General features: G+C 49.0%; 1 protein-coding gene across 5 annotated transcripts in view; it reads right to left on the minus strand.

The window, feature by feature from the left end:
• Positions 1–16,107: 16,107 nt before the first annotated feature.
• UNC13B (unc-13 homolog B) overlaps positions 16,108–18,209 on the minus strand; it is a 400,249-nt gene continuing 398,147 nt past the window's right edge. For all 5 annotated transcript variants that reach the window (XM_074952218.1, XM_074952216.1, XM_074952217.1 and 2 more), the window contains one exon: positions 16,108–18,032. In XM_074952218.1, the coding sequence (XP_074808319.1) occupies positions 17,747–18,032 (286 nt within the window). In that variant the 3' untranslated portion in view covers positions 16,108–17,746. The remainder of the gene's footprint in view (positions 18,033–18,209) is intronic.

An 18,209-nucleotide genomic window follows, 5' to 3' on the forward strand; every position in this document is an offset into this window, starting at 1 on the left:
TGGTGACTGATACTTAACAAAAGTAGTGTCACACTGATGGGAAAGAGAGGAATAATTCTAACAATATCTTCATGTACAAACCTTCAATGCAGTTTGAATGGGGAGCAGAAAAGAGGAAGGTCAGGAAAGGGTCACACATCATAGAATATCAGGTTTGGAAGGGACCTCAGGAGGTCATCTAGTCCAACCCCCTGCTCAAAGCAGGACCGATCCCCACTAAATCATCCCAGCCAGGGCTTTGTCAAGCCTGACCTTAAAAACTTCTAAGGAACGAGATTCCACCACTTCCCTAGGTAACCCATTCCAGTGCTTCACCACCCTCCCAGTGAAATTTTTTTTTCCTAATATCCAACCTAAACCTCCCCCACTGCAACTTGAGACCATTACTCCTCGTTCTGTCATCTGCTACCACTGAGAACAATCTAGATCCATCCTCTTTGGAACCCCCTTTCAGGTAGTTGAAAGCAGCTATCAAATCCCCCCTCATTCTTCTCTTCCGCAGACTAAACAATCCCAGTTCCCTCAGCCTCTCCTCATAAGTCATGTGTTCCAGTCCCCTTATCATTTTTGTTCCCCTCCGCTGGACTCTCTCCAATTTTTCCACATCCTTCTTGTAGTGTGGGGCCCAAAACTGGACACAGTACTCCAGATGAGGCCTCACCAATGTCGAACAGAGGGGAACGATCATGTCCCTCGATCTGCTGGCTATGCCCCTACTTATACATCCCAAAATGCCATTGGCCTTCTTGGCTACAAGGGCACACTGTTGACTCATATCCAGCTTCTCGTCCACTGTAACCCCTAGGTCCTTTTCCGCAGAACTGCTGCCCAGCCATTCGGTCCCTAGTCTGTAGCGGTGCATTGGATTCTTCCGTCCTAAGTGCAGGACTCTGCACTTGTCCTTGTTGAACCTCATCAGATTTCTTTTGGCCCAATCCTTTAATTTGTCTAGAGCCCTCTGTATCCTATCCCTACTCTCCAGCATATCTACCTCTCCTCCCAGTTTAGTGTCATCTGCAAACTTGCTGAGGGTGCAATCCACACCATCCTCCAGATCATTAATGAATGATGTTTTAGCAGAGGGCCCATTTAGTTAAGGTTTTTCCCACATGTCCTGCATTTTTCTGAGCACCTGTATCTTGTCCTCTCCACACTGCTGCCCAGAATATCACCTGCTCAGAAGCAGCGCAATATGCTGTCATGGCTCCTGCTACTGCCCCGTACTAGATGCCTGAGCATTTGGAAGTGCTACGCAAGGTTATCAAACAGGTCGTTATCTCCTCTCTTCTCAGGATAGAGAAAGGTTCAGTGTGATAGGCTCTCTGCTCACCTGAGTAGACCTCTAAACTTGGTGCTAATAGAAGGTGGAAATTAATTCTCAGGGAGCTTTAAAGAATCTGAATTTCCAATTCACAGAGCTGCTTTGCTCTCCAAGGGGTCTCGCTTTAAAAATCACTTCAGGAAGGCTTCAAAGGGAATGGAGAAAGTTACTTTCTATTTACTGCTCCAGTTTTATTCCCTTACTGTGTCTGGACCCAGTAACCCCCAGAACCTGTTACCTAGCCTCCTCGCCTCAGATCAGGCCCCTCACTAAACCCTTACAGACCTAAGACAAACGGAAATACTACCACGAACCTTCTTCCCTCACGCTGCAGTTCAAACAGGTGTTTTGTCCAAAGCCGGCGCTCCCCTGCTGCGGTCGCAACCCAAACCTGGCAGCTCGGTCGGCGTGAAGGCAATGAACCCGTGGGACGCACGGACAGGTTAGTGCGGAGGCAAATAAAGCCCGAGTCCACCAGGCTCTGACGGGGGCTACGACTCTGAGCAGCTCCACACGGACCCCACCGCGTCCACGTGCCCGTGGACCTCCGCGGAGACAACCCAGCTCCAGCGCCTGCAGTGGCCCAGAGCAGCCGGGGCGTGCCGTGGGCCTAGGCTTCCCCAGAGAAAGCCCCCGCCCCAGTTACCGCACGGGGCTCGTCTCAGGCCTCGTGCTGACAAAATCGCCCCGTGACCCCCTTTCCCCAATAACTCCAAAGTGCCACGGACCCAGATTCACCCTCAGGGCCACAGCGTGAGGATGGGGCAAAATCAGGGCCGTTGGCAAGGCAAGCCCATCCCCCAACGCCACAGACAGGGCGGGACGGGCAGCTCGCTCCCCTCCGCCCTTTACCGCCTGGGCCGGCCTCTCAGCTAGGCCCAGTGTCTCCTCTCCCCACAACCCCCCATTACCTGACCGGGCTGGCTCAGGTGCCCCCTGCCTGCCAGCTGGCCTGGGCTCCCCGGGGCACTGCGCCCCGCTTGGGAATGGGGGAGGCCGGTGCTCTGGGCAGGCTTAGGCCCCGGCTCCACAGCAAGGTCTGGGGCAGGGCTCTGCTGACAGGGCGTGAACCCTCGTGTGCCGCCCACCCGCCCTGCCGCGCCGGGGGAGCGGTGCCCACGGGCAGGCGGGGGCACCGTAGGTTTTGGACAGCAGCCAGAGGCGGCTGGAGAGAGAAGGGGAAGCCAGAGCCATACAGGCCGGCCGCCCCGAAAACCACCTTGGGTTCATGGTGTCGAGTAGGGCTGTCCACAGCCCCTTATTACAAGGGACATCTCTCATTTTTTCCATCTCTGCGCAACGAGATCGGCAGTTGCTGAGTGCTGAAAAAAGCAGCAAGGAACAGCCCCTGGCGAAGGTCGGGGACTGCTGATTATTATTAATAATAAATAATATCAGGAGGAGGGTGGGGCAGGGGTGCTAAGAAAACAGTCCCTCATTTTTCAAATACAACATTGGCAGCCCTAGTGTTGAGGGTCAGGAAGAGTGGGCTTGTTTAGTCTGCAGAAGAATGAGGGGGGATTTGATAGCAGCCTTCAACTACCTGAAGGGGGGTCCCAAAGAGGATGGAGCTCGGCTGTTCTCCGTGGTGGCAGATGACAGAACAAGGAGTAATGGTCTCAAGTTGCAGCGGGGGAGGTTTAGGTTGGATATTAGGAAACACAGTTTCACTGGGAGGGTGGTGAAGTACTGGAATGGGTTCCCTAGGGAGGTGGTGGAATCTCCTTCCTTAGAAGTTTTTAAGGTCAGGCTTGACAAAGCCCTGGCTGGGATGATTTAGTTGGGGATTGGTCCTGCTTTGAGCAGGGCGTTGGACTAGATGACCTCCTGAGGTCTCTTCCAGCTTTAATCTTCTATGATTCGATTAACTCGTGATATTTGGTGTTTTTCTGGCAGCACCAGCTCCAGTAGCCCTGGGAAGCTGCAAGAGTCTGAGCTTCCATTGAAAAACCAAACCAAACCAAAAAACCCCACAAGTTTCTTGTCATTGTGGTTATGGAGAAAAGCTTGCAAACAGGACCCGAACGCCTCCCAAAGGCTTCAAATCTAGCAAGCAAAGAAACAGAACTCCACTGTATTATTTGTGGGTGTAACTCACGTATTTTGACCACTTGGGGTTGATGACACTGGATAGGGGCAGTGAGGCCCTCTGTCCACCAGTCCTAGAGTCGGGGAGCTTGGTCCTTCCCCTCCAATTAACTATGGGATTTCTCAGACGAGTTGACTTGTCCCCTGCCCTAAATGTTGTGGGACAGTCCCTAAATTCAGAGAACCATCCCACCTCCTCATGCTTTGAGATGGGCAAAACCCCAATATTACACCAGCCCAAAGGGAAAAAGCAGAGAGAGAGCTATTCCCTGTAAAAAAGTGTGCTTTGCTGGGAGAAAGGGGATCAGTCTGCTATCCAGGAGGTGATTAGTGACTGCCCCCAGGTGCAGAACATGACTAATTGGGTTCTTTCCCTTGCTTTTCAGGTGACAGGGGTCAAGCCCTATCACTCTCCTCCTTGGGAAGGGCCTGGTGAAGGCTGGGGAGGAATACAGGCAGCTCAGCATGAGCTGGGAAAAGGGCCTGGAGACAGGCTCTCCCATAAAAGCTGGAGCTGTGTGAAGCAGCATGAAGTGCTCCAGGAAGAAGGTAGGCCTGGCCCCAAGGAGGGCAGAAAAGCACCACAAGGGAGGCCCGGGGAGCACAGAGGAACAAGCTCTAACCCAGCAGTTTTCAAACTTTTTGAGCTGAGCTCCCCGTCCCCCTTTGATTTACGATTTCGGGTTGTGCCCTCCCAATACCTGCCCCACCCTGAAAATGCAAGCGGGGGAGGTGCATGCGACAGTCTCAGGGGGCAGAGCCAGTGCTGGACAAGAGGTGTTGACACAGACCCACAGGCTGGGTGGCCTGCTGAGGTGAGTCGGGGGTGGAGGTGCGCTCCCTCCCTGAACCCTGCCAGAGCCCAAAGCCTGTCACCTGGCCCCAGGGCCAGAGCCCGAGCCACCTGCTGTCATCACTCGCTCCCCAGAATGTTCCTGCATGCTCCCTTAGGGGGAACCCCCCACAGTTTGGAAACCTCTGCCCTAACCCTGCTGAGCCCCAGCAGGAGCAGTGTACCAGGGCGGCCCCGTCAGTGCCCAGTGGGTGACATTGCCTGGCCTGGTTCTTGCTCTCTTAACCACAAACACACACCAGTTTGTCACCCTTTCAGCAGCTGTGTATTAATTCATCACTTACAAAGTATAACAGAACACGCTGCCGGCTTATAGCAACAGCTGCCCCCACAGCCTTCTCTCTCACCCTCTGAGCTTCCCCCTGCTTCCTCTTCCTCCCACATATATCCTCCCAACTACTGAGCCAATTGCCTCACTAACCCAGCAATTGCCACCCACCTATCGGTAATCCCCAACACCAACGAGTTAATTGGTTCCCTTTACACCTGTGCTCTTCCCAGTGCCGCAGCAACCTCAGGGACCAAGGTGCTGCTACTCACAGGGCCCTGTCATAGGCACTTACAGGAACAGGGGAAAGACTATTGTAATCCCAGAATGGGAGGACAGTATTTTAAACTGATTGGGCAAAATTGAGGTCTGCACCCGGGAATCATCAATTGGAAGAGGTCATCGAGTCCCCTGCACTCAAGGTAGAGCTAAGTATTATCTAGATAATCTCTGACAGGTGTTTGTCTAACCTGCTCTTAGACAAACACCTATCAGGGAAGGTCTGGATAAAAAGCAACTAAAGGCCTGACCAGCCAGGGTAGGGATAAGGGAGACAAAGAATACTTTAAAAACACAGAGTTGCTTGAAATGCAGCTGTGAGGTACCTACTAGGAAACCAACGGACAGGATTATCCTGGCAAGGAGGCAGTGGGGTGCACGCTCTGACCAGGAGATGCACACCTGGATGGTCCTGGCCTTTTCTAACATACTACTCCCACAGCCAGGAGCAGAACCCAGGAATCTGGAGACCCACCATTATACGGCTGTTTAGCAGTGTAACACACTGGTAAAAAGTGTGTCAGGATAGGAGAACCACCCAGTCTTGTTTCCAGTTACTCCCTTAGTGCAAATAGTACAGGTCTGTGCTATGGCTTTGAAGGTCCTGAGTTCAAATCCTAACAGTCCATGCAGGAATAGATAGCATAATTAAAGACTGTGTCATAAAGCATATGCATGAGGCTGCAGAATTAAAGGTGCATTGGTAACATTAATTCTGACATTTCCTGACTTTTGAATACTTGACTTTGCAACCTGATTGTTCTTGTAGAAAAGGACTTTTATTTGTAATCTACATATATTTCTCTATGGCACCCTCTCAAGTTAAGAATCTGGGAGAACCTTGGTAATGGGTTATAGAGCCTGTCCATTTTAAGCAACCAGTCTGCCTCCAGTCAAGCTCCAGAGGGACTGAAGGCTGTTCCCATATCCCATCTAATGTATGGTTGGTGGCCCCTATCTTAGTTGCGTGAGTCTTGTGATATTGGGGGTCTGTACCTTTAAAGGCTGAGCTTCCCAGATGGAGTCTGGGTGTGGTACGGGGAAGCTTTTGTTATTGTTATGCACAGCCAGTTGATGAACTAGACTTATATTAAAGCCGAGCTCTTGCAAGCAGTTTAAACACTAGGTGCTCATTGAACTCCACCAATCTCAGTTCCAGGACTCCCATCACGCTTTGCAAAAGTGGCAGAGCTAAAAAATGAGAGGACCATAGAGAACAAGCTACTCCTGGTGGACGTTCAACCCACAGATCGGGATTTAGGCATGTTGACAGAGCAAAGTGTGTGGGAAGCTTGTCCTGCTGCGGTCCGGTAGATAAACAAAGGACTTAATTCCCAGGGCCATCAAGCCCATGTCTGCACCAGCACTAAATCCACACATATAACTAGATGCACTTTATTTATAGATATGCAAAATAGCTCATTAAATAATTTGCAGAAATGTTTCATACAACAGTGACCAAGTGTCCCCAGTTCTCCCTTCCCCCAAAAGGCATTAATGCAACAGGGGAGGCTCTGTCACAGGGTCTGCTGAAGGGATGAGGCTCTGAGGGGCCTATGAGGCTCTGGTTGTCAGGGTAAAAGCCAAAGTGAGCCCTAAAGCTGTTGAAGTTCCCCATCATCACTACCCCAGATGGCCATGTGGTTTTGCTATGGGGAGGCTAATTAATTACATGCTCTTTCAACTGGCTTGATTATGCTAAAGCTGAGTATTGTATTAAAAACAAATTCCATAACTAGTGCTGGAAGGAGGGCAAGAATGATCTGGGAGAGTCAGAGAATTCTTCGAAAGGCTGAAAGGAGAGTAAGAAACAGTCTGGAAGTCACATGGGTACAGGAGAAAATTGTGTCCAGCTCTAAAGAAGGGGCTGTGGGGAGAATGCCTGGTCACTGTACGGGTCAGTAATTTTGCCTCCACATTTACCACGATAAGAAATAATCGTTGTTAGCAACCAGGATGAAAAGGTCTCATTCATGCTGCTGGACCTGCTGAGTCTTTGCCTCTGGAGAAAGGCAAAACAGGAACCAATGGCTGGAAACTGAAGCCAGAAAAATTCAAACTGGAAATAAGGGACAAATGCCTGATCAGGAGAGTGATTAACCCTTGGAACAAACACCCAAGGAGACTGGTGGCTTCTCCATCTCTTGATGTCTTCAAATCCTGACTGGATGCCTTTCTGGAAGATGCTTTAGTCAAACACAAGAGATTGCGTTCATTGCAGGAGTAATTAGGTGAAACTATGGCCTGTGTTATGAAGGTCGCACTAGATGATTAATAATCATAGACTTATCATAGAGTATCAGGGTTGGAAGGGACCTCAGGAGGTCATCTAGTCCAACCCCCTGCTCAGAGCAGGACCAATCCCAATTTTTGCCCCAGATCCCTAAATGGCCCCCTCAAGGATTGAACTCACAACCCTGGGTTTAATCCCTCCTAGCCTTAAACTCTGTGAATCTAGGGTTATCTTTTCCTTGGGGCATCAGCATTTCCCTGACTCTGTACAGCACATAGGTCATACTCGGCAATGCCTTTGGTACACAATGGGGAAATGGGCTGAGGGAAACAGACTTGACTGGTCCCTCGGCTGCTGCTGTTTGCATACAGCAGGTGCGTAGGGCCTTGTCTCAGCTCCCTGTTGCTCGCATTCTCTGCTGAGTTATGCTAATCTGTGTCCCCTTTCCTTGGGCCCAATTACCGTTGTATGCACCACAAGCTGGCAAAATTACTATCCTTGATTTGACACTACTCTCATTCATTAAACTGGGGAGAGTTGTGTGCCGCATAAGAGCCAGATGGACCCGTGAGTACAGGTGGGTGCTGATGGGGTGGAATTTAGGGAGAAGGAAGGAAGGAGCAGCAACATCCTTTAACATAACATAGCTCTCTGCCTCTCCTTGCTCACAAAGCGCAAAAATATCAAACACGGCCACTGCATCTCCTCTTGTAATTTCCTCCACACAAAATTTCAGACATTTTTCCACTCCCAATGTGTTTCCATGTGATTCAAAGCTACAACTAACTCTAACCCAAACATTTCAGACAAAATTTCAGGGACGTGAGATTGCCTCAAACCAGCTGGCTGCTCCATAGCTGTCCCTGGCAGCTTGGAAGTAAGTGCAGAGTTGTACAATGGCAATCAGTGTTCAGATAATTGTTGTGAGGTGTGGCTCGTATCCACTGACTTACAGTAGCCGGAAGCAGTACGTTGGGCTACCTTACCATCTCAGTTTGGTTAATAAGCAGGTGGACATAGCATTATCCCATTCAAGAGCTGAGGCTTTCCGCCATTTCTGATGGACTTTCAGGGTACAAATCACAAAGGGAAAACTGAGCCATTATCTTACAAGGTGGATGAAGCTCTGCTTTACAGATTGAGGTTTCCATTTCATTCATAGATTGTTACTTTTTGGATTGCATAGACTCTGGGTTATTTTACAAACCACGATCAGAACTAAATACCCTGCATGGAATAGTCCCTAGGTATACTGAGATATAAGTCATGTAATATGCCCAAAAGTTTGCTATAAACTGCAGAGTGAAGCTTTTGCTTTACTGAAAAGACAAAGTATCTTTTCTATCAGCACTACTCAACTGTAGAACAAACACAGAAATACAGGCTCCTAATGACAGTGACTGATAGCCCAGCACTTCAGCCATTTAGAAATGCACGGGACACTCCTTGGAGAAGAGACTGTAAGGAATAAACCTACATTGGCCTCTGGTGGTATAGGCAAGATGTGTGCAACTCGGTTTTTCCAGCTCTAATTTCTATGACTCAAGTACCAGCTCCCCCCGAGAAACCCATGTGGCTCACTCAGGAATTGTACAGACAATCAGAGTGGTCATCAACTTTAAAAAGATGGTCCGGACAAATCACAGCCTGGATCAGCTGAATGTCATGTAACAGGGTGGTGTCCAGCATGGACTGGCATCTCCAACTTGCTGAGGGTAACTTACTATCTGCCAGGAGCCAATATTCAGTGCCTGAGGGATCCTAGCTCAGGAACGGTGTTCTGAGGCTTAGGAAAAAGCTGGCTGAAAAAAAGCCAAACAAAGAACTTTACTGTAAAACCAGGCATTGTTTACATTTCCCAATTCTTTATAAAGGAGCATTCAGCTGCCCCATGCCAAAATTTGAGAGCAAAATCTTGCTCTAGTTTCTGTGGGTTTATTACATCTGTGATTGTGATCGTCCGCAGAGCTTCCTCCTCCGGTGAAACAGAATGACTTGACCTAGGTTTGACACCATGCACAGGAATATGAAATGCCAAATAAGGACTCAGGAGGTTGACAAATGGCTACACAAAGGAGAAGTATAAACTAGTATAAAATAGTTCTCTGAAAACATCTGCTCAATATGCAGCGGCACTCAAAAAAAGCTAACAATGTTTCGAACCATTCAGAACAAGATAGATAATAGAAAATATCATGACACTATATCAATCTATGGTACGCCCACACCTTGAATACTGTGTGCAGTTCTGGTGACCCCCATCTAAAAAAACATATATTAGGATTGGAAAAGGTACAGAGATGGGCAATAAAAATGATTAGGGGTCTGAACAGCTTCCATACAAGTTGAAATTTAAAAGACTGGGACTGTTCAGTATGGAAAAGGAGATGACTGAATAGGGAATCTGAGAGAGGTCTATAAAATCATGACAGGTGTGGAGAAAGTGAAGAGGGAAATATTATTGACCCCTTCACAGAACACAAGAACCAGGGGTCACCCAATGAAATTAACAGGCAGCAGGTTTAAAACAAACATAAAGAAATATTTCTTCCCACCACGCACGATCAACCTTGGAACTTGTTGCCAAGGCCAAAAGTATAACTGGGTTGAAAAAAGAGTGAGATGAGTTCTATCCTGGAGGGCAGGTCCAACAACGACTATGAGCCAGGATGGTCAGGAACACAACCCCATGCTCTGGTTGTCCCTAAGCCTCTGACTGCTAGAAGCTGGGACTGGTCACTCAATGATTCCCCCTGTAGCATCTGGCATGTTGAAGACAGAATAGTGGGCTTGGTGGACCGCCGGTCTGACCCAGTCTGGCCATTGTCATGGCCACTTTTAGTTCTGGCTTAAATCAGCATTGGCTTTTCAGCAACAGCTGTGTAGCCACTGGATCAGAACTCAAATGCCACCCTCCTCCTCCTTATATATGAAGGATCAAGGCAGGGAGCTAGAAAAAACAGGTCAAATGGCTTTAGACCAGAGGTTTCTGAAGGTTGCAGATGGACAGAGACTTATTTTCCTCATCGTAAAAAACAGGGGTAGGCAAACTTTTTGGCCTGAGGGCCACATCGGGGTTGCAAAACTGTATGGTGGGCCGGGTAGGGAAGGCTGTGCCTCACCAAACAGCCTGGCCCCCGCCCCCATCCATCCCCTCCCACTTCCTACCCCCGACTGACCCCCCTCAGAACTCCTGACCCATCCAACCCGCCCTGCTCCTTGATCCCTGACAGCCCCCTCCCGGAACCCCCCGTCCCTAACCGCCCCCCCAGGACCCCACCCCCTATGACTCCCCCACTCCTGACCCATCCAACCCCCCCTGCCCTGCTCCCTGTCCCCCGACTGCCCCGACCCCTATCCACACCCCTGCCAGGCCCCCCGGGACTCCCATGCCTATCCAAAGCCCCCTGCTCCCCATCCCCTGACCACTCCCCACCCCCTTACCAGAGCAGCAGGTGCTCACAGCCCCGCTGCCAGGCTGGAGCCAGCCCCGCTGCCACGCTCCCTGGCAGAAGTGGCGGGCCCAGAGCGCTGGTGGGAGGGGGAACAGCAGGGGAGGGGCCGGGGACTAGCTTCCCCAGCCAGGAACTCAAAGGCCCACCTCTGGTACAAAATATGAATAGAAAAGAGAAGGGGGCCCGGCTAAAGATGCTGTCTAGGAAAGAGAGGAGACCTTCCGAGCCCTCCTCAGGCATGTAAACCGGCCATTGCTCGGTGAGGGCTGCACCATTCCGGAGTGCCCTTCCACTGGCCGGCTGGGCAGATCAGTGCACGCACAGACATCGTAGACAATAAATGGAAGTTGTCCTGTATCCAGTACGTTAGACAGTGGATGGTGAGCCACAGTTCAGCAGCTTCTGGATGTACCTAGCACAGTACTAAGCCCCTTTCTCTGTCTGCTGATCAAGTACACAAGCCACCTTAAAAAATAAGACAAATCTTTCCCTCCAGCTATGTAACAATTGGAGATACAAGACATAAGATTTCTCCCGGTACGAGACCCAAACTCCCTGCACAACTGCTGTAATGAGCCCCGGGAACATTACCAGACGTAATGGCCAGACAGCCCAGGATGTTGTGTGTGAACATATAAAAGTTGCCATGGAAACAAATAGGAATCAGATTCTAGAACCTTTCCGACAAGGGCAGGTCAGAGTTTAGAGGAGACTGGCTGGAGTGGAAGCAACATTCCTAACTAATCAAGTGAGTAGATTAGTGGTTGGATGACTCATCCGAACAGCTGAACTGCTCCTCTCAAGGAGCGGAGAGACAAGGTCCTGAGAGAATCTCTCTTCCTGGACCAACTTCGGTGACTAGCAGGCCAGGCTGTGGCTCTGACTGCAGCAGCTTCTTCAGTTCTTGAAGACAGAGACTGATGGGAAGAGCAACCCTGTGTGATGGTTTTAATTAGGGACACCGGTACTGCACAGCCCAATCCAGGTTTAGTTGGGCAGTTCCTCTGAGTTGCTCCATTCTGTATTTTTTAGCCCAGTCCAATTTTCCTTCCTGACTTTTGTGTTTGTTTATAGCCCTTACCTAGGGAGCCTGTAAATGATTCTTCCCTCCCTGGTGGAGGCTGTTGATATAAACTACCAGTAGCAAAGCACAAAACGTGGGGAGAGGCATGGTGGCTTTGGTCTGTGAAGTTAGATCTACTGTTGACCACCCTGACCCCTGAAGTTCTCTGCTGACAGGAAGCCTGGCCTACTGTTGTGGGTTCTGTTCCCAGCACTGCCTCACACTGCAGGTGGAACATCGGTGGAGTCACTTCCCCTCTCTGCACAGCGATCCCGCTCTGTCACACAGGGACAGCATACACCTACCCCACAGTGACCTCAGGCTTTATGAATTAATAGCTGTGAAGTGTCTGCAGAAGCGCCAAGTGTTTATCCACGGGACAGTGGCAGAGCAGCTGTGTAAGCGTCTTGCACACTGCTCTGCCAAGGTGCCTTCAGTCCTGACCTAGAGGGACAGCCTCTTTGCTGAGCGTACGGCTACACTACAGGAGTTTTTCCATCGCTGCAGTGAATTCTTCTAGCTGCATCTACAGGGGTTCGGGGTTAGGTCGCACAAGACACGACATTTTTCACAGCCCTGAGTGATGTAGCTAGGTCAATCTAACTTTTAGGTGTAAACCAGGCCTGAGTCCGCCCACATGGGGCTAGGAGAATTAGTACAATTCCAGAGAATGGGAAGAAAGTCAAGGAACAAAGCAAGGGAAGCAAAAGGTGGAGAAAAGACCAAAAAAAAAAAAAAAAAAAAGGTCACTAATATGCTATTCCTCTATGCATTAAAGGAGCATGAAACACAAATATCTGATCCTTTTGTGAGGCAAGTAACCCTTCTTTACTCTAAACATCCCATTGTTATATGAGGATTTCACCTGACTCAGACACACAGGGTATAGCTACACTGCAGCTGGGAGGTATAATTCCCAGGTTGGGTAGACATTGGGAGGGGAGGGATAGCTCAGTGGTTTGAGCATTGGCCTGCTAAATGCAGGGTTGTGAGTTCAATCCTTGAGGGGGCCATTTAGGGATCTGGGGCAAAAATTGGGGATTGGTCCTGCTTTGAGCAGGGGGTTGGACTAGATGACCTCCTGAGGTCCCTTTCAACCCTGATATTCTATGATTCTATGATACATAGCAGCAGCTTTCACAGGTATTAAGAGAACTGGCAAGTCCAGTTTGGATCTGAATGGATGCAAAGAGCTTTCTCTCTTCAGTAAAAATATCAGACACACACACGTAGTAGTTAGGGTGACCAGACAGCAAATGTGAAAAATCGGGACGGGGGTGGGGGGTAATAGGAGCCTATATAAGAAAAAGACCCCAAAATTGGGACTGTCCCGATCTGGTCACCCTAATAGTAGTGATCAGTGGTTCACAGTCATGCTGGAAGAGCATAATGAGTGGGATCCCACAGGGACTGGTTCTGAGTCTGGTTCTGTTCAATATCTTCATCAGTGATTTAGATAAACTTATAAAGTTTGCAGTCGATACCAAGCTGGGAGGGGTTGAAAGTGCTTTGGAGGATAGGATTAAAATTCAAAATGACCTGGACAAACTGGAGAAATGGTCTGAAGTAAATAGGATGAAATTCAATAAGGACAAATGCAAAGTACTCCACTTAGGAAGGAACAATCAGCTGCACACATACAAAGCGGGAACTGACGGCCTAGGAAGGAGCCCTGCGGAAAGGGATCTGGGGGTCATAGTGGATCACAAGCTAAATATGAGTGTGACGAAGTTCCTCCTCTGCCTTGGTGGATCCTGCGCTTTTTGGCGGATTTGGTCGCCTCAGATGTTCACAGCAGCCCTCAGTTTGGCCGCTTCTGCTAGAGGCTCAAACCTGCCGTTCACTCAGCTAACCTCATCGCTGGCCAGCATGGGGGAAATGGAGACCAATCCCCGCAGTCTCTGCTGATCCGCCTAGCGGGTCGGGGACAGGCCTGACCCCTTTCCAAATGAGACCTTCCCTTCTGGTGTTGCTCACAGACCAGGTCAACTCCTCCTGTGTCCGATGAGGAGTTGGGGGGATCAGGGGAATCCGGGCCCGCCCTCTACACCGGGTTCCAGCCCAGGGCCCTGTGGATAGCAGCTGTCTACAATGTCCCCTGTATCAGCTGCGTGACAGCTACAATTCCCCGGGCTACTTCCCCAGGGCCTCCCCCCAGCACCTTCTTTATCCGCACAGCAGGATCTTCCTCCTGAAGCCTGATCACGCTTGTACTCCTCAGTCCTCCAGCAGCACGCCTTCTCACTCCCTGCTCCTTGCACCCCTCCACTAACTGATGGGAGGTCCTTTTTAAACCAGGTGTCCTGATTAGTCTGCCTGCCATAATTGATTCTAGAGGGTTCCTGATTGCTCTAGGGCAGCCCCTGCTCTGGTCACTCAGGGAACTGAAAACTATTCATCCAGTGGCCAGTGTATTTGCCTTCTACCAGACTCCTGTACCCCACTGGTCTGGGTCTGTCACATGAGTCAACAGTGTAATGTTGTTGCAAAAAAAGAAAACCTCATTCTGGGATGTATTAGCAGGAGTGTTGTAAGCAAGACAGGAGAAGTAATTCTTCCGCTCTCCTCTGCGCTGATTAGGCCTCAGCTGGAGTATTGTGTCCAGTTCTGGGTGCCACATTTCAGGAAAGATGTGGACAAATTGGAGGAAGTCCAGAGAAGAGCAACAAAAATGATGAAAATCTAGAAAACATGACCTATGAGGGAAGATTGAAAAAATTGGGTTTGTTTAGTCTGGAGAAGAGAAGACTGAGAGGGGACATGATAACAGTTTTCAAGTACATAAAGGGTTGTTTCAAGGAGGGAGTAAACTGTTCTCCTTAACCTTTGAGGATAGGACAAGAAGCAATGGGCTTACATTGCAGCAAGGGCGGTTTAGGTTGGACATTAGGAAAAACTTCCTAACTGTCAGAGTGGTTAAGCACTGGAATAAATTGCCTAGGGAGGTGGTGGAATCTCCATCATTGGGGATTTCTAAGAGCAGGCTGGACAAACACCTGTCAGGGACGGTCTAGATCAGTGGTTTTTAAACATGTTTTCTGGCGACCCAGTTGAAGAAAACTATTGATGCCTGCGACCAGAGCTGCCGCAACCCACTGCCTGACATTCTGCGACCTACTACTGGGTCGCGACCCACAGTTTGAAAACCACTGGTCTAGAATCAGGGGTTCTCAAACTTCATTGCACCGCCACCCCCTTCGGACAATTACTCCACAACGCCAGGAGGGGGACCGAAGCCTGAGCCTGCCCGAGCCCCACCGTCCCAGGCGGGGGCAAAGTCAAAGCCCATGCCCCACTGCCTTGGGTGGGCGGGGTTGGGGAAGGGAGCCCAAAGCCAAAGGGCTTCAAACCCTAGGCAGGAGGCCTGTAACCTGAGCCCCCACGACCCAGGGCTGAACGCCTTGGGCTTTGGCCCTGGGCCCCAACAAGTCTAATGCCAGCCCTGGCGACCCCTTTAAAACGGGGTCGTGACCCACTTTGGGGTCCTCACCCAAAATTTGAGAACTGCTTAGTCTAGATAATACTTAGTCCTGCCATGAGTGCAGGGGACTGGACTGGATGACCCCTCGAGATCCCTGCCAGTCCTACGAGTCTATGTGTAGGTCAAGGTAAGTGGTGCTTTAAAAACTTGAGCTGGCCCGTCGGGGAAAGGCTGAAGATCAAGTGGTGCTGACACTTAATGCAGTGGGGATACAGCTGCAAGCTAAAGCCTGGGTTAGCACAACACAGCAGCTGCTCATCCAGTCACTCTGGGCTTGTCTTCACTGCAACAGTTAGCACTAGTTAGTACACTCCAAATAGTCAGACTGTGAAACACCACCAGCGTGACACAGAGTGATGTGATTAGTCGCACAGAGTAACTGAAGATGAGTTTGCAAATCACTTGAATGCTTCTCCCTTCTCTCAGCACAGTGATGAGTGCTGACTTTCATCGCCTGGGCTTTGTTCTGGTAAATCTGGAAGCGGTTAAGGTGATTCCACTGAGGCTGCCTAACAGAAGGATCAATCAGGCCAGGGGGCAGCTTTCTCCTCCATTTTTATTTTGAATAGCTGGCCCTCTACAAGGTGTGTGCAGCCATTACTCCAGAGGGAAAACAGATAGAAAACAAATGAATGCACATCACAGCTTGCCAGCAGGGCGCAGAGAGCCATAGATAGCTGGGAAAATTCAACCTCCAGCAGGCCAGATCCCATTGCCTGATAGAGTCACAGTAGCTACACTGATCTGGTCCTTCAAGGTTCCAGAGAACAGACAGGCGAGTAAAGCAGCCAGGGGATACAAATCAGGTAAGTGGTCTCTGTGAGGACACCCACATTGTATAACACAAGTGAAACAACACGGAGCACTCAACTGAATTGTGTTTCAAACATTTTAAACAGAGGAAAATCTCATACAGCCTCTCCTATCCCCTTCAGTCCTGAGCATCTCTCCACCTTGCTCAGGATTTACCAGTTACAGTTCATATCCTTGTTGAGAACTTGCAGCACCAAAGAGACTACGAGTTTTGAACAGGCTGAGTCATAGGCAAAAAGCATAGAAGTGACCGCTGCTAAAAGATAATTTATTAAAGACTGTACTATCATTTCCTAAAACAATGGCACAGACAATGATTAAAAATCATAACAGTAGCTTGGAGTTTTGAAGATTATTATTATAGTACATCTATAGACAATAACAAAGCAGATATGCAGTCTCTGAGAACTCTACAAGCAGGCCTGTGAAGTACAAGATTCATATCATACAGCTGTACAAATGTCCGAGAAAAATAGAAAATAAAATACAAAAGAAATCACCCAATATGCAGTCCTTGACTTTATTGACAGTGTTACAGTACATTATGTGCCAGGATTGGCTTTTTCCACCTTCCGTTTTCAGAGTGTGACAGTGCTCACTTGGCTGCAAATAGGAATGAAAAGAAGTCTCAAGTACAAATCCTAATCTTTGTCTCCCAACCTAAGAAATTGTTAAAAGGCAATTCAGTAATCATCTTTGCTCAAGACTTCTCCTTTTACAAGAAACAAATTGGACACGCCTTTTATCTAGTGCAAAAATATTTCCCATGGTGACATGAATTCACAGAATGACGGACAGTCATACTTATGCAAACCATCTTCTGCATGGCCAACAGCAACCTCATGATCAAGAGAGATCCCTCCCTCCCCAGCCTGTGTGAATGGACAGAGTTCTTTCTCATGAGCACATGCTGTATCTGCCCCAGACAGGCCATTGCATCAGGGTATATAGCAAGGAATCCTCAGCTACTCCATGGAAACAAATGCGGTTGAAATCTTGTAAATATTGAACCACCAACTCAAATCCACCCCCCGTGTTTGCTACATGTCAAAAACCTAATAATAGTACAGTGCTGAAGTTAAAAACAACAGAGCAGCCATTGAATTTGTCATCACCATAGTGCTTGCTCCATGGGACAGAGGTGCTCAGAGTATGGCTCGTGGAATCTAGCAGCCTGCAACAGCCCTCATTTCACAGCGATTCAGCTGCACCAACTAGTGACAGTGTGCTCAGCTGTGGTCTGCTCCTGGTTAGCTGTCTTTGCAGCTCTCAGTTGGGCAAAGGCTTGGGCACCTGGGCTCTTGACTGGCTTGTGCTGACTCTGCTCATGACAGCACCATCTTGGTCAGACTTCATTCTAGCTGCAGTGTCTAAAAAACAAGCAGCATTTCTGAAATTGATGCTGAGGTGCCCGCATGTCATGTGGGAATGTACTGGCACTATCGACACAAGAACCTCCTTTGGCAGTAAGCGGAACAACTGCGCTTTCCCAGCAGCCAAAAGCATCGTTCTCCTCCCAGCACATTTGAGTGGTTTGTTTCATGGTTTGATTCTGAAGACATTTCATGTCTGCCAATTCCAGAGGATCAAATCACAGCGCTCCATCTCCACACCACCCAGCGTGCCCAGCCCAGACGGACAACCATTTTGTACAAAGCACAATTTGTATCTTAACTAAAAAGTGTGTGTCTCGTTCTCTAGGATGCCTTACCCAGCCACTAAAAATAAATAATTCACATCAGATTGGTGGATTTGTTTCCTGCACGGCACGTGCACAATTGGAGCTAACACAGACTAACTGAAAAACCTTTTGTAATTAAGAAAAGAAAATGGTTGAACACTTGCACATATTGGCACAAGGAAAACGAGAGGGGGAATGTTCAGAGCTCAGTTCAGGTGCCTTCTTCCGTGGAGCGGGACTCAGATTTCAACTTTACAAACTCTCTGGCCACTTCATCATTGGTTCGTTGAGAAAGAATCCTCAGGACCGTGAGCCCCGTCTCGTCCATGTGAATCCTACGCCCTAGTGGGCACCAGCAAGCACAGCTTCCTTTGTCCGCTATATCTCTGAGCTGCATCACAGCTATCCCCAGGACCCGATCTTCCCGAGCAAAGCAGTAATCCTTCACACAGACTTGGAGCTCATAGGCATCTGGGCCGTCTTCATTCCCCAATATGCTGAAAATGACAGGCACAAATTACTCAAATTAAAGCAGGAAGCATACTGTCTCCTTAGATCCCCTTGCAACAAGGGAATCCTGTTAAAAATGTTATACAGTCACATTTATTTAGTGAGAGTTATGGCAATTACATGGGGAACAACTCCCAGAGCTGTCACAACAGGAATGTGCCATC

This window comes from Natator depressus, chromosome 5 (assembly GCF_965152275.1).
Source record: "Natator depressus isolate rNatDep1 chromosome 5, rNatDep2.hap1, whole genome shotgun sequence".
NCBI lineage: Eukaryota > Metazoa > Chordata > Testudines > Cheloniidae > Natator > Natator depressus.